This window comes from Saccoglossus kowalevskii, chromosome 10, assembly GCF_978046115.1.
Source record: "Saccoglossus kowalevskii chromosome 10, keSacKowa6.1, whole genome shotgun sequence".
Classification (NCBI taxonomy): Eukaryota; Metazoa; Hemichordata; class Enteropneusta; family Harrimaniidae; genus Saccoglossus; species Saccoglossus kowalevskii.
This window is the reverse complement of record NC_140650.1, coordinates 30969924-30983425: the sequence shown is the minus strand read 5'-3', so window position 1 is coordinate 30983425 and position 13502 is coordinate 30969924. Positions and strand designations below refer to the sequence as shown.

The 13502-nt window shown below is 32.0% G+C and overlaps 1 protein-coding gene across 3 annotated transcripts; it reads right to left on the bottom strand.

Annotated features, from left to right (window-relative positions):
• Positions 1-2922: 2922 nt before the first annotated feature.
• Positions 2923-10860, bottom strand: LOC146738014 (uncharacterized). Of its 3 annotated transcripts, none has more exons than XM_085504785.1 (15): positions 10618-10860; positions 9072-9148; positions 8938-8975; positions 8603-8667; positions 8173-8234; positions 7844-7891; positions 7373-7459; positions 6901-6975; positions 6447-6529; positions 6133-6209; positions 4940-4990; positions 4334-4375; positions 4128-4177; positions 3230-3543; positions 2923-3001 (listed from the first exon to the last, which is right to left on the bottom strand). In XM_085504785.1, exons 1-11 carry the CDS (start codon positions 10835-10837, stop codon positions 4968-4970), a joined length of 855 nt encoding a protein of 284 aa, XP_085360911.1. In that variant the 5' UTR covers positions 10838-10860; the 3' UTR covers positions 2923-3001; positions 3230-3543; positions 4128-4177; positions 4334-4375; positions 4940-4967. The 3 variants fall into 3 exon arrangements, with proteins under 3 accessions (XP_085360911.1, XP_085360910.1, XP_085360912.1); XM_085504786.1 differs by having other exon boundaries at positions 2968-3001; positions 3230-3300; XM_085504784.1 differs by having other exon boundaries at positions 3230-4177.
• Between the last annotated feature and the right edge of the window lie 2642 nt (positions 10861-13502).

Below are 13502 nucleotides of genomic sequence, written 5' to 3'. Positions count from 1 at the left end.
ACAATATATTCAAACAGTTTTGAACATTTCAATTATTTAATTGGCCAAGCGATCGTGTCATTCCATTACAGACGAGTCGCTCTTCATTCCATTACAGGACGGTATGACACAAACCACCCTCTAACGTCGTTCTATTTACTTGAATTGATATGGGAGCTATTAAATATAATTAATAAAATATATTCAAACAGTTTTGAACATTTCAGTTATTTAATTGGGCAAGCGATCGTGTCATTCCATTACAGACGAGTCGCTCTTCATTTTCTTATTTATTGAATCATCTCATGGCGATTGAACATTCGCGTATTATGTGTCCATTTCGTTTAACTTGTTTATTCTTCTAACCACCTGATAAAATAAGTTAATTTTATATATATCCTACGAAAACACTTATGTAATTCTTCGTAGTACGTGTCGATTTTATTCCTTACAGTTTCTCCTCATTTCATTAGAACCAGTTTGTTTACAAACCACTGATTAAGTGATTAAGTTAAATAATAGTTAACATATACCACTACTACTGCCTGTGCACAGAATTGCGCTGCTTGGTTCAAGTTAATTGTGGTGGTGGTTAGGTTATGAATTACAGCTATTAATTTGCTATTAATATGCTGAATAATTTGAATAGTTCATTGTTGGGACCTATATATACCCTCCCTAGTTTGGGGTACTTACTCGTAAGACAAGTGCGCATGGAACTACAGTGTTGCAAGATGGCTATCAAATTAACTACCTAAATAACAAACTAGTTTATTGAACGAACGGCTTTGGTGTGCACGCAATTTGAACCGTATCATTATCTGAGAGGGCGGATGAGAACGCGCGTAAAAAATGCAAAATGTGACCTATTAACGTACGCAACCAACGTAGTTCACATAATAATCCATTTATTTGTTTATTTTATTTGAATTTGTATGCCAAATTGTTGTTGAAATACATAATAGCCAATTTTCAAAGTACAAGAACAACATATAAATATAAGAATTATCTTTGTTTGCACATATTACAAAAGTAATTACTATTGTCGATTTAGCTGAGATTTTTCTACATTTTTTAACTTTTGTTTGATAAATATAAACTTGATAGCGATATTTTCGGCGAGCCCAATGCAGAATGAACTCCTACAAAAAAATGACACGTTCTAATTCTTTAAATTAACATCTCAGTTGGTCTTTTAAGAAGCAAATTTTATAGCTATCTTGCAATGCGAGTTTACATTACTTTGACATGTATATCATGTTATTGGTGTTGTGACATTTATGATGCTAGAGTTTGATTCATCGTCATTACTTTTATATATAATCTAAATATAGTTAAAATATTGATGATGCTAGAATGAAACATGTTTATTATACAAAAGTGTATTTAATAAAGTAATGAAACGCAACGCAGTAGTAACAATTATATAACTCGTTTTAATAAGTATAAATTAAACTAACAACTTCGACTTTGTACACTATAATGTAGTGAGAGACGTACACCATGAAATATGCATATGCGACTGTAGTACACACATAACAATGAATATTTCAAATTTCAGTTTTCAGCTTGTCAGTTTGTCTGCACAAATCATCTGCCTCCTTTAAAGAAATGTTCAGTTTAACCTTGAGTAAATATGCGATACATTCTTTCACTAATACGTCATCCACAAATCTAGTTGCAAAACTGGAAAGAAAAATAAGAAATATTCTTTTTAATCAATTTGATTCATACTGTCAATATTGGGGAATTGCATTGTTTCCTTCACAAAAATATTAAAAAGCGTTTTTGTTTATTTAATTCTTTCATATTGAAAAGGAAAGTTATATCTGGTATCCAAATTGTCCACTGAGCAAAAACACAATTGATATTGTAAGCCGTATATATTATACATATGCAAATGTCTACTCATGTCCGACACAACTGGTCTAGCTAGATAATTACATTTCCATTTCATTCATTTAGAAACATTTCCCAGTTTCTTTAGGAGAACCGTTCATGTCGACTTTCGTATGTATTGTCTTAAATCATAAAAAGTTGTGTAAATGACAATCTCCCATGATCGCGAAATTATGATTTGTTTGAATAAAGCAAAGTTAACTTACAACATAGGAGAATTCAATGCTTCTCTCTTCATATACACTTTTTTGCTTGTTGTACATAGCATATTCGTACTTGTTTCAAATATACTACAATTAAAAGACAATTAATTTAAGAAATACCATATAGAAACACTGTTACGACCACTTCATATTTAAATTCGTATTGAAATTTATAAGAGTGAACGAATCTATTCAAGTCTAAACAATCAACACATATACACTACGATAAATGATACAAGCATACAGAGAAAACAAATTTACATGAGCATTCATGCTACAACTGTCAAATTTCAATCATAGTACTAGCAAAATTTAGTTAAGTTTTTAATTAAATTGCGAGTTCGGATCTTGTGTTCGTTTACCTGTAATTATGCGAACGGCATATATATGACCACTTACATATTATATACACTGGGAAACATTGACGCCACAGATTGAAGAGACAACAATTTCACTCCATTCAATAAGTGTGTTTGCAAAATAACAATTTTGTAATAAGTGTTAACCTTTTGGACATTTATTTCTTCACCAGGTGTTCTTTTATCATTCGTTCTTTGATTTGTTCATGGACCTATGAAATGTATGAGGATGATTATAGGACAGTTAGTGGTGTGGGAAGTGGTTATACAAATAAATATACAATGTGAGATGTGAAAACAACAAATTTAACTTTATCGTGATCTCTTTATTATAAAGGAATATTGAATTTCCACAAGACAATTTAATGATACCCATAAATAATCAAATAAACTTACCTTATCTGACACGTATTCATTGCCATACCCATGTCTCACATGGGTAGTTCTTCCACAATAATTGTTGTTGTAGTCTGCCACAAACATGACGTGTCGATTTAAATGGCCAATACAATCTCCACTACACGTTATTATACCATCTGTGAGGTGTAACATTTCTTGGTACTATATTGTAAACAAATGCAAAGTATCGAACATTAGATCATTGTCAGAAGGTTGATTTGAATATTTATATTAGTTATGCAAATTACAAATGAAAACCAAATAACGCTCTGTTGCTGGGTTCTTACATAGATATAAAAGAAGAACTTACAAGACTTTACACGTTACAAAAACATAAATAATTTTAGTCATACACAAAGACTTTACGTAGTATTATTTTGTGTGTTTTACCTGATTTTCTGTAATTTCTCCAGTTATTTTGTCATTATCAAGATTTTCCATCTCTATTGATGAACTACAATCTGCAAACAAACGCAACAAACCATTGATATATCATTACATTTCAGTTATATAATCGAAATAGCATACGTTTCATGGCTTATTAGCCAGGTATTATATTAAATAATGTTGACCTAAAACGGCAGACGTATTTTTAACACATGACAATTAACAAAGACCCAAAATGTAATTATTCAATATGAAAGATTTGAAAATGTTGATATTAACCAGAATCTTCAACTTCCCCAACTTCCAGTACTTGTTTCCTGTCAATAAATTATTTATTAAATATATATATTATGATATATCACCATAAGAAGTGATAAAATCAGTTTGAATTCTAAGCCTGATCTTGGCAGAAACAATGTCACTGATAAGATATATACAAAACCCCAAACCTATGATATGCATCTAAGGGTCATAGAGATATATTCTATTGATCATACAAAATGGGATAACATATCATTTACGATAAATTCAAGTGAAAAGAATGTTAGAAAAAGTTCCGGTTAGGATTAAGTATTGAAAGCAAGACTGGATAGATAGTAGTTAATTGTGGTTCAATGTTTAAATACATTATTGCAAAATATATGGAGTTTAAACTGTGGCACCACAATCCCGAGACTGCACAACTTTAACATGGGACACTAATGTTCATGTTGTTTACACTGTTTAACGGTTCGTTTCTGGTAATGTCAATACTTGTTATGTTTATATCAACTCAAACGCTGTATCATTATGTTTTCAAATTATCTTTTGAGACCAGCAATGTTTTGACATTATTGACACGAAAAATGAAAGTTAATAATCGTTCATAATCCAAAATATTGTAGTCTTGCAATATACATACCATTGCAACAAGTCTGTTTTCACCTCTTCTCTTAAAAGCGTTGATTTGACCTACAAAAAATATTGTTTTTATTCAAATTCTAGAATGTTAATCATCTCCATGTCTCGGAAAATTCGCAACAATGATAAAAGAATATATGGTGTTATGTTAATAAAAATACAAGAAGGTAACCTGGAAAATGCTACAAAATATTCCGATTTACTCACTTTAAACATGATATCCTCACCAAGGAGACAACATTTCAGGTACTACATAACCAAAACACACATAGATATTGTAATAAGGTACAATATAATGTAAATACAATGTTCAATTAACAAACATTGAAAGTATTATATATTCTAAAGGAGGAACAGTTCAATATGTGGTACTTTTTAAGTATAATATCAACTGATAATCAAATAAAAATTAGGGCAATCATCCTTGGATGTGGATGATTAATTGTCGTGTTTCGTTTAATTACATGAGCTCTAGTGGGGACTTAAGGCTAGAATCGTATACAGAGATGTGATATTGAAACACACACATTTATGTTTAGCCTGTTGGAGATTGCAATCACCATATTTTGTCCTTTTGAGACATTTGCAAATAAACCATTTTCTTTTTTTAATAGAAAACCATATTACGCTTTTCTGGAAGTATGTCGGAATTGCAGTGTAGTGGGCACATTATAATATTCACAATTTACACAATTAAATGATATTTACATGTGTATACACGTTTGGCAGAATGTAAGTAAGTATGATTGGTACTATATTATAATTGATTGATTTGACATAGTGTATGCGCCAGTGCACGTTATTACAACTTACCTTCAAAACAAACACGCCACAATCTTTATTATTGACCTGGCAGGGTAATCCCTAATAAATAAAATGTGATTAGGAAAAGGCAATTACAACAATGCAAGTTTATATTTGTACTACAATTACATTTAATCAATACACTGAATACAAATCATAATCAAAGAAATCTTAGAAAGAACGTGTTGTGAGATTATCAAAATTAATTCAAAATTTAAAATTTGCTTTTCAAACAAGTAGCTTGGCAAATAATTTGTGTCTGCTATTTGAGATTCATGAAACATGAAACGAATGTGATTCATACTATCAAAATTTATAATACATACAGAAAATACATTTTATTTATCATCCATTGTTTTTAGTCTAATTAGTTCCTAAGCACCTCTGTGATGAATTAAATTTAAATCTGATTTTTTTAGATATCAGAAATGGGCTAATAATAGATAATCAATATGCATGTTTATCAACATGACACTAATCACGTCCGTGGATTACCTCAATGAACCAAATGAATTATTATACAAATTAAGCAATTATCATACATAGATTTAGGTCTGTATATCTTTTCTGGTGTACATGTACAAAGTTTCATTATAATGTGATGATTATTCATAACTAAAATAGCGGTAAGCGAAAACGTAAATTATTATGCAAATTAGGTAATTATTATTAACTCAAAACTGAGCGGGTCTGTGTATTGTGTATTGTTTTAAGTATTAGTACTTAACATATCAAAATCTGAAAATTGATTAATTGTGCAAATTAGGTAATTAATATTTCACACATCCGTCTGTGCATCGTCCTATGTATCTATGCAAGTTTCATTGAAATGTGATGATTAGTACCTGAGATATCATTGGAAAAGCCAAAAATTGACTAATCAGTATGCAAATCAGGTTAATTATGTGCACAGCATCTATGTGCCAAGTTTCATCAATATCTAATGAATGGCTCTTTAGATATTAGTGGAACAGTCAAGGGACAGCTAAAAATTAGCTAATTATCATGCAAATCAGGTAATTAATATGTATGAATTTCAACCAAAACCTTATCAAATCTGCGCATTAGTCCAGAGCATCTATGCACCAAGTTTCATTAAAAACCAACATACGGTTCTTGAGATACCATTGGAACGGACAGACACACACACACACATACATGGAAATTGCAAAGACTCCCATGGGAGTCAAAAATGTTATTACCGTAATATAAGTAAATTTCCATTTGCTTTTTTTCTCGAGTCATTATTTTAGTTTTTGATTCTTCCGATATGAATTTCCTGCAAAAATATAGATTAGATGATTAAAAACTAAGAAAGTGTTGCCGAGACGTTATAACGAGATAAAATCTTCCTCGGCTGCAGTAAATTAAAGGAAAGTAGAAATCGACATACTCCCCTTGATTATAATTTCAACAAATACTGGTTTCAAACTATAAATTATATTACATGCAAAGATTATCACTGACTTAAATCATGATTAAACAGACAAATTCTTATAACTTGTTTCGACCTTACCTGAGGGAATTTTCTATATAAGCATATTCTTTGCAAGGAAGCGAGTCATATATGAATACGTTATGCTGCTGAACATCAATCCGCTGCAAAAATGTTAAAAAACAATCAGCCGTTTAGTGGTTTGACTGCTGAAAATGTACTAGCTATCATAAATTATTGCTTTCTGATATGGCAGTTCTTGTGAATATATTATTTAACTAAAAACATAAATAATATTGTCCTACTGATTGAGTGAAATGTTACCAATTAAAACACGTCACAGAAAAAAAATATTGTCTCATATAATACTTTTTAAAAGAGGATCACATTTGTTTTTCATAGCTATCACGTTGTCGCCGGCAACGCTTATATACAATCATTTTGTAGGTGCATTAAGCAATAATTGCATAATTGCAGCCAATGTTCAGGAAGTTTGAACACTGACAACAAACATTCAAAATGTATTCATACTTACAACCAATATCCAATGACCTGCAGTTGGGATATGCATAGGTATATACAGCAATTTAAGGTGCCATAGAGATGATTTCTGAATTGAACAGACGAGAACACCTTTTTCATATTGTCATTAATGTGTAAGTTATTTGTTTATATTTTACATGTATTTTATCGTCTCTACGTTCCTTTTTGAATATAATATTAGTAATTAGGTGTTCCGAGTGGTATGGAGGGGGGTATGGGTTGTACTTTCTTGTAATGAATCACCCCCTCAGTGAGAGTAGCTACAATGCTATGCTTTGTAGCAGTTAATGCTTCAAATGTTTCATGTTTCCTGGTAAGACAGATATATATAAAACGAATATAACTAATAAGCTATATATACTGCCACGACAACACAATATTTATGAAAGAAATAATGATCGGCAACTATAGTTGCCATACATTAACAATTGGGTAGCTCCGGAATATGGGCCATAATGTATTACCTTTGTAATGAATGGCCTGTAGTTTCCTCCCTTTTCGACAGCTGGTATCATGAATGTAGATGCAATACCCAGATCGCTGCTACGGTTCTGTAAATAAAAGACACTAGGGTATTCAATGATAATAAACTAGTGGTGATACATGTGAAGGAGACTGTAAGAACTATTTTTCGCACATGGCTAACCTTGCGACAAATATTGTAATGGTATTTATTTCAATCAATATTTATATCAGTGATAGTAAGAATACCAATTCAGAAATATAGCAAGATTAATGATTTATAAAACTAAATTACTGGAGCACTTATGTTTTAATTAATACTGAATTCAATGTAATAATCACATGATCCATCCAAGTTGTATTTGTATATAAGACTTATTAGAAAACGCTGTTCACATAGAACTTCACAATCATCTGGTACATGTGTCAGTTTTTAGAGGTAAATAGCTTATCATTGTATAAATTAATCTCACCTCCATTGACAACGATTTAAACAGAAGCTGGCAATACATGTTTATTATCTGTAACAAAACAATTTAAAATAGGAATTACATTTACAGTGCTATGTTCTAATGTTCCATTACACTATTATCACACTTAGACAATTTTAATATTAATAAACTGGACAAGATAATGATAAAATAAATTATTATCAATCGAATTATGAGATTACCCCGTTGAATCATTATTTGGCAACAAAATGCGCCAACAAATGAACGACTCCATCGTAAAATAGTTATCAAATAGCATTCAAATCATCTGAGCAATTAGGGAAGTAGTCAAAGACTTGCCATATACTCACATCAGAAGTTAACAGTCCATTGTCAATAATTTCACACATCTCGGTATTAAGATTAATATCTTCTGTAGATAGTAAAAATAACAGTTAAGAACTTAATAAATATTGACCTTCACTATCAAACAAAATCAAGGAACTTTTAACAGAATTCCCGCGTTCTGGTGGTATTGGAGACATGTACTTAATATAGAATTGAAAATACAATATCAAAAGGCTGCCTGGTCTACTACATGCAATTATATGACGCCTAAATATACACAAAGCCAATCATTGAACCACCCACCCGATCACCCAATCTATTCACCAAACCAAAAACAACCACCCTGCTTTTACAAGTTCTTACTCCTAGTAAGTGAACAAAAACCATTAACTCGTCCACATCGATCAATCCTCCAAACACCCAAATACCTGCCTCCTAAAACATGTGACATACCTGTGGGTGACTCATTCGTAGTAATATACTGGTTATGTCCCTCCGTTCCAACAAGAACTTCGGTACTAGACAAATGTAAACAACTAAAATAGTCAGTCAAGCTATATAGTTGACGATAATAGTTCACGATAATGAATGTTACGATAGTACTATATACTAGATATATGTTTCACAAACCAACAATTGCAACTATATATATAAATATTAAACTACAAACTAATAATTGTTTTAATTTTACATAGATTGGCGCATGATTTTAATCATTGTTTGAGCGAATTGTTAAAATCGAAAATTTTGAAAGGTAAATTCATGTAAAACACCCAGTCAAGTCCTACCTATCAGTCTCCAAATAATCGTTCTTATGTTGCACATTCTAAGCATAGAAAAAACAAGAGATATTCAATAAGTAACAGTGTTTTCAATTCATGATGAGAAAACAAAAGACACAATTTTAGTAACTATTGATTACCTGACTATAGTCTTGTCTGAGGTTATATTTAAGATTTCCTTCTTGGTCAACGACTTTAAAATCGTCTGTAGGTACATCTGTCAATACATAATCAACAATAGAAGTTATTTTTACCACATATTATTAAATCAAAGAAAGCTTAGAAAGAACTCCCATGTGCTGAGAGTATTGGAGACACATTAAATATAATTTGAAATTACTTAGCTGAAAACTAATTATGCAAATCAGAAAATTAACATGAACAGATTTGATTGTAAAATTCATTGAAATATGATGATTAGTACTTTAGATATCAGTAGAAAAGCTGAAAATTAATTATGCAAATTAGGTAATTAGTATTCACAATTATTTACCCTGAAACTAATCAGGTCTCTGCATAGTCCTAAAGGATCTATGTACCAAGTTTCATTGAAATGCGATGATTAGTACTTGAGATACCCGTGGAAAAGCTGAAAATTAACTAATTATGCAAATTAGGTGATTAATATACACAAATATTTATCCGAAACAATCAATTTCTGCATAGTCCTTGAGTATGTAAGTACCAAGTTTCATTGAAATGTGATGCTCACTACTTATATCAAAAGCTGAAAATTAATTAATTATGCAAATTAGGTAATTATATGTACTGATATTACCATAAAAACTATCAGGTCTGTGCAGTGTCATATGACATCTATGTACCAAGTTTCATTGAAATGTGATGATTAGTACTTGATATATCAGTGGAAAAACCGAAAATTGACTAATCATTATGCAAATTAGGTAATTAGTATCCACGGATTATTACCCAAAAACTAATCAAAACCTAGCATTAGTTCAGAGCATCTATGTACCAAGTTTCATCAAAATCCAATGAGTGGTTGTTTAGATATCAGTGGAACAGTCATGGAACCACTAAAAAATAGCTAATTATCATGCAAATTAGGTAATTAATATGCACGGATTTTTACCAAAAACTAATCAAATCTGCGCATATGTTCAGAGCATCTATGTACCAAGTTTCATCAAAATCCAATGAGTGGTTCTTTAGATATCAGTGGAACAGTCATAGAACAGCTAAAAATTAGCTAATTATCATGAAAATTAGGTAATTAACAAGCATGGATTTTTACCAAAACCTAATCAAATCTGCGCATTGGCCCAGAGCATCTATGCACCAAGTTTCATCAAAAACCGATGTATGGTTCTTGAGATAGCAGTGGAACAGTCGGACACACATACACACATACACACACACACACACACACACACACACATACATACAGACAGACACACTAACTGCAAAGACTCCCATTTTGTGCTTCGCACATAGGAGTCAAAAATGTGAAATCCTTACGAAGTGGAGAAAACACATAACGATTTGCATACCGAGATTTCACAGCGTTTTGTATGAGATGCTGAATTTTCGAATTATTAATATCGAGTTACGAAAACATCGAGTTACAAAATTGACCATGCCTATATTTTATTTTTGCGAGTTCTCATCTAATTTGTAACGTCAGCATATAGTAACTGGAATGTTAATTAACAGTTTTATACTTGCCTGCAACATGATTAACAGACAAAAAATGTAAATGAGGTATATACCCTAAATACATAGTGTCAGTACCCGATTCAGGTGGACGGATCACTCTTGTAAAAGTCGGTGAAACTAGCTTAATTACAGTGTTTGTCATTATTGCAACAACTGTAAGCACAATTTGATCACCCCATACACCTGGTTTTCTCATATTCTCAATATATTCGTCCCAGCTCAATTTCATGTCCAGGAGATCTGCACTCACAAGATCCTATTAAAATAATTAATACAGAAGCGGATTCATTCGTTCATTCATACATTCTTCATTTACTGATTCAATTATTTATATTTAATAGCTCCCATATCAAATCAAGTAAATAGAGCGACGTTAGAGGGTGGTTTGGGTCATACCGTCCTGTAATGGAATGAAGAGCGACTCTTCTGTAATGGAATGACACGATCGCTTGGCAAATTAAATAATTAAAATGTTCAAAACTGTTTGAATATATTGTATTAAATATATTTAATAGCTCCCATATCAATTCAAGTAAATAAAGCGACGTTAGAGGGTGGTTTGGGTAATACCGTCTTGTAATGGAATGAAGAGCGACTCGTCTGTAATGGAATGACACGATCGCTTGGCGAATTAAATAATTAAAATGTTCAAAACTGTTTGAATATATTGTATTAAATATATTTAATAGCTCCCATATCAATTCAAGTAAATAGAGCGACGTTAGAGGGTGGTTGGTGTCATACCGTCCTGTAATGGAATGAAGATCGACTCGTCTGTAATGGAATGACACGATCGCTTGGCAAATTAAATAATTAAAATGTTCAAAGCTGTTTGAATATATTGTATTAAATATATTTAATAGCTCCCATATCTATTCAAGTAAATAGAGCGACGTTAGAGGGTGGTTTGGGTCATACCGTCCTGTAATGGAATGAAGAGCGACTCTTCTGTAATGGAATGACACGATCGCTTGGCCAGTTAAATAATTGAAATGTTCAAAACTGTTTGAATATATTTTATTAATTATATTTAATAGCTCCCATATCAATTCAAGTAAATAGAGCGACGTTAGAGGGTGGTTTGGGTCATACTGTCCTGTAATGGAATGAAGAGCGACTCTTCTGTAATGGAATGACACGATCGCTTGGCCAGTTAAATAATTTAAATGTTCAAAACTGTTTGAATATATTTTATTAATTATATTTAATAGCTCCCATATCAAATCAAGTAAATAGAGCGACGTTAGAGGGTGGTTTGGGTCATACCGTCCTGTAATGGAATGAAGAGCGACTCTTCTGTAATGGAATGACACGATCGCTTGGCAAATTAAATAATTGAAATGTTCAAAACTGTTTGAATATATTTTATTAATTATATTTAATAGCTCCCATATCAATTCAAGTAAATAGAGCGACGTTAGAGGGTGGTTTGGGTCATACCGTCCTGTAATGGAATGAAGAGCGACTCGTCTGTAATGGAATGACACGATCGCTTGGCAAATTAAATAATTAAAATGTTCAAAGCTGTTTGAATATATTGTATTAAATATATTTAATAGCTCCCATATCTATTCAAGTAAATAGAGCGACGTTAGAGGGTGGTTTGGGTCATACCGTCCTGTAATGGAATGAAGAGCGACTCTTCTGTAATGGAATGACACGATCGCTTGGCCAGTTAAATAATTGAAATGTTCAAAACTGTTTGAATATATTTTATTAATTATATTTAATAGCTCCCATATCAATTCAAGTAAATAGAGCGACGTTAGAGGGTGGTTTGGGTCATACCGTCCTGTAATGGAATGAAGAGCGACTCTTCTGTAATGGAATGACACGATCGCTTGGCCAGTTAAATAATTGAAATGTTCAAAACTGTTTGAATATATTTTATTAATTATATTTAATAGCTCCCATATCAAATCAAGTAAATAGAGCGACGTTAGAGGGTGGTTTGGGTCATACCGTCCTGTAATGGAATGAAGAGCGACTCTTCTGTAATGGAATGACACGATCGCTTGGCAAATTAAATAATTGAAATGTTCAAAACTGTTTGAATATATTTTATTAATTATATTTAATAGCTCCCATATCAAATCAAGTAAATAGAGCGACGTTAGAGGGTGGTTTGGGTCATACCGTCCTGTAATGGAATGAAGAGCGACTCGTCTGTAATGGAATGACACGATCGCTTGGCAAATTAAATAATTAAAATGTTCAAAGCTGTTTGAATATATTGTATTAAATATATTTAATAGCTCCCATATCAATTCAAGTAAATAGAGCGACGTTAGAGGGTGGTTTGGGTCATACCGTCCTGTAATGGAATGAAGAGCGACTCGTCTGTAATGGAATGACACGATCGCTTGGCGAATTAAATAATTAAAATGTTCAAAACTGTTTGAATATATTGTATTAAATATATTTAATAGCTCCCATATCAATTCAAGTAAATAGAGCGACGTTAGAGGGTGGTTTGTGTCATACCGTCCTGTAATGGAATGAAGAGCGACTCGTCTGTAATGGAATGACACGATCGCTTGGCAAATTAAATAAGTAAAATGTTCAAAGCTGTTTGAATATATTGTATTAAATATATTTAATAGCTCCCATATCAATTCAAGTAAATAGAGCGACGTTAGAGGGTGGTTTGGGTCATACCGTCCTGTAATGGAATGAAGAGCGACTCTTCTGTAATGGAATGACACGATCGCTTGGCCAGTTAAATAATTGAAATGTTCAAAACTGTTTGAATATATTTTATTAATTATATTTAATAGCTCCCATATCAAATCAAGTAAATAGAGCGACGTTAGAGGGTGGTTTGGGTCATACCGTCCTGTAATGGAATGAAGAGCGACTCGTCTGTAATGGAATGACACGATCGCTTGGCAAAT

Excerpts from the sequence above, each read along its gene's own strand:
- LOC146738014 (XM_085504784.1), bottom strand. The coding sequence starts at position 10,837 with ATGAAATTGAGCTGGGACGAATATATTGAGAATATGAGAAAACCAGGT. Across the intron at positions 9,149-10,617 it reads GTCTGTTAATCATGTTGCAG|ATGTACCTACAGACGATTTT; the intron begins GCAAGTATAAAA and ends ATGTATTGACAG. Across the intron at positions 8,976-9,071 it reads TCAGACAAGACTATAGTCAG|AATGTGCAACATAAGAACGA; the intron begins GTAATCAATAGT and ends TTCTATGCTTAG.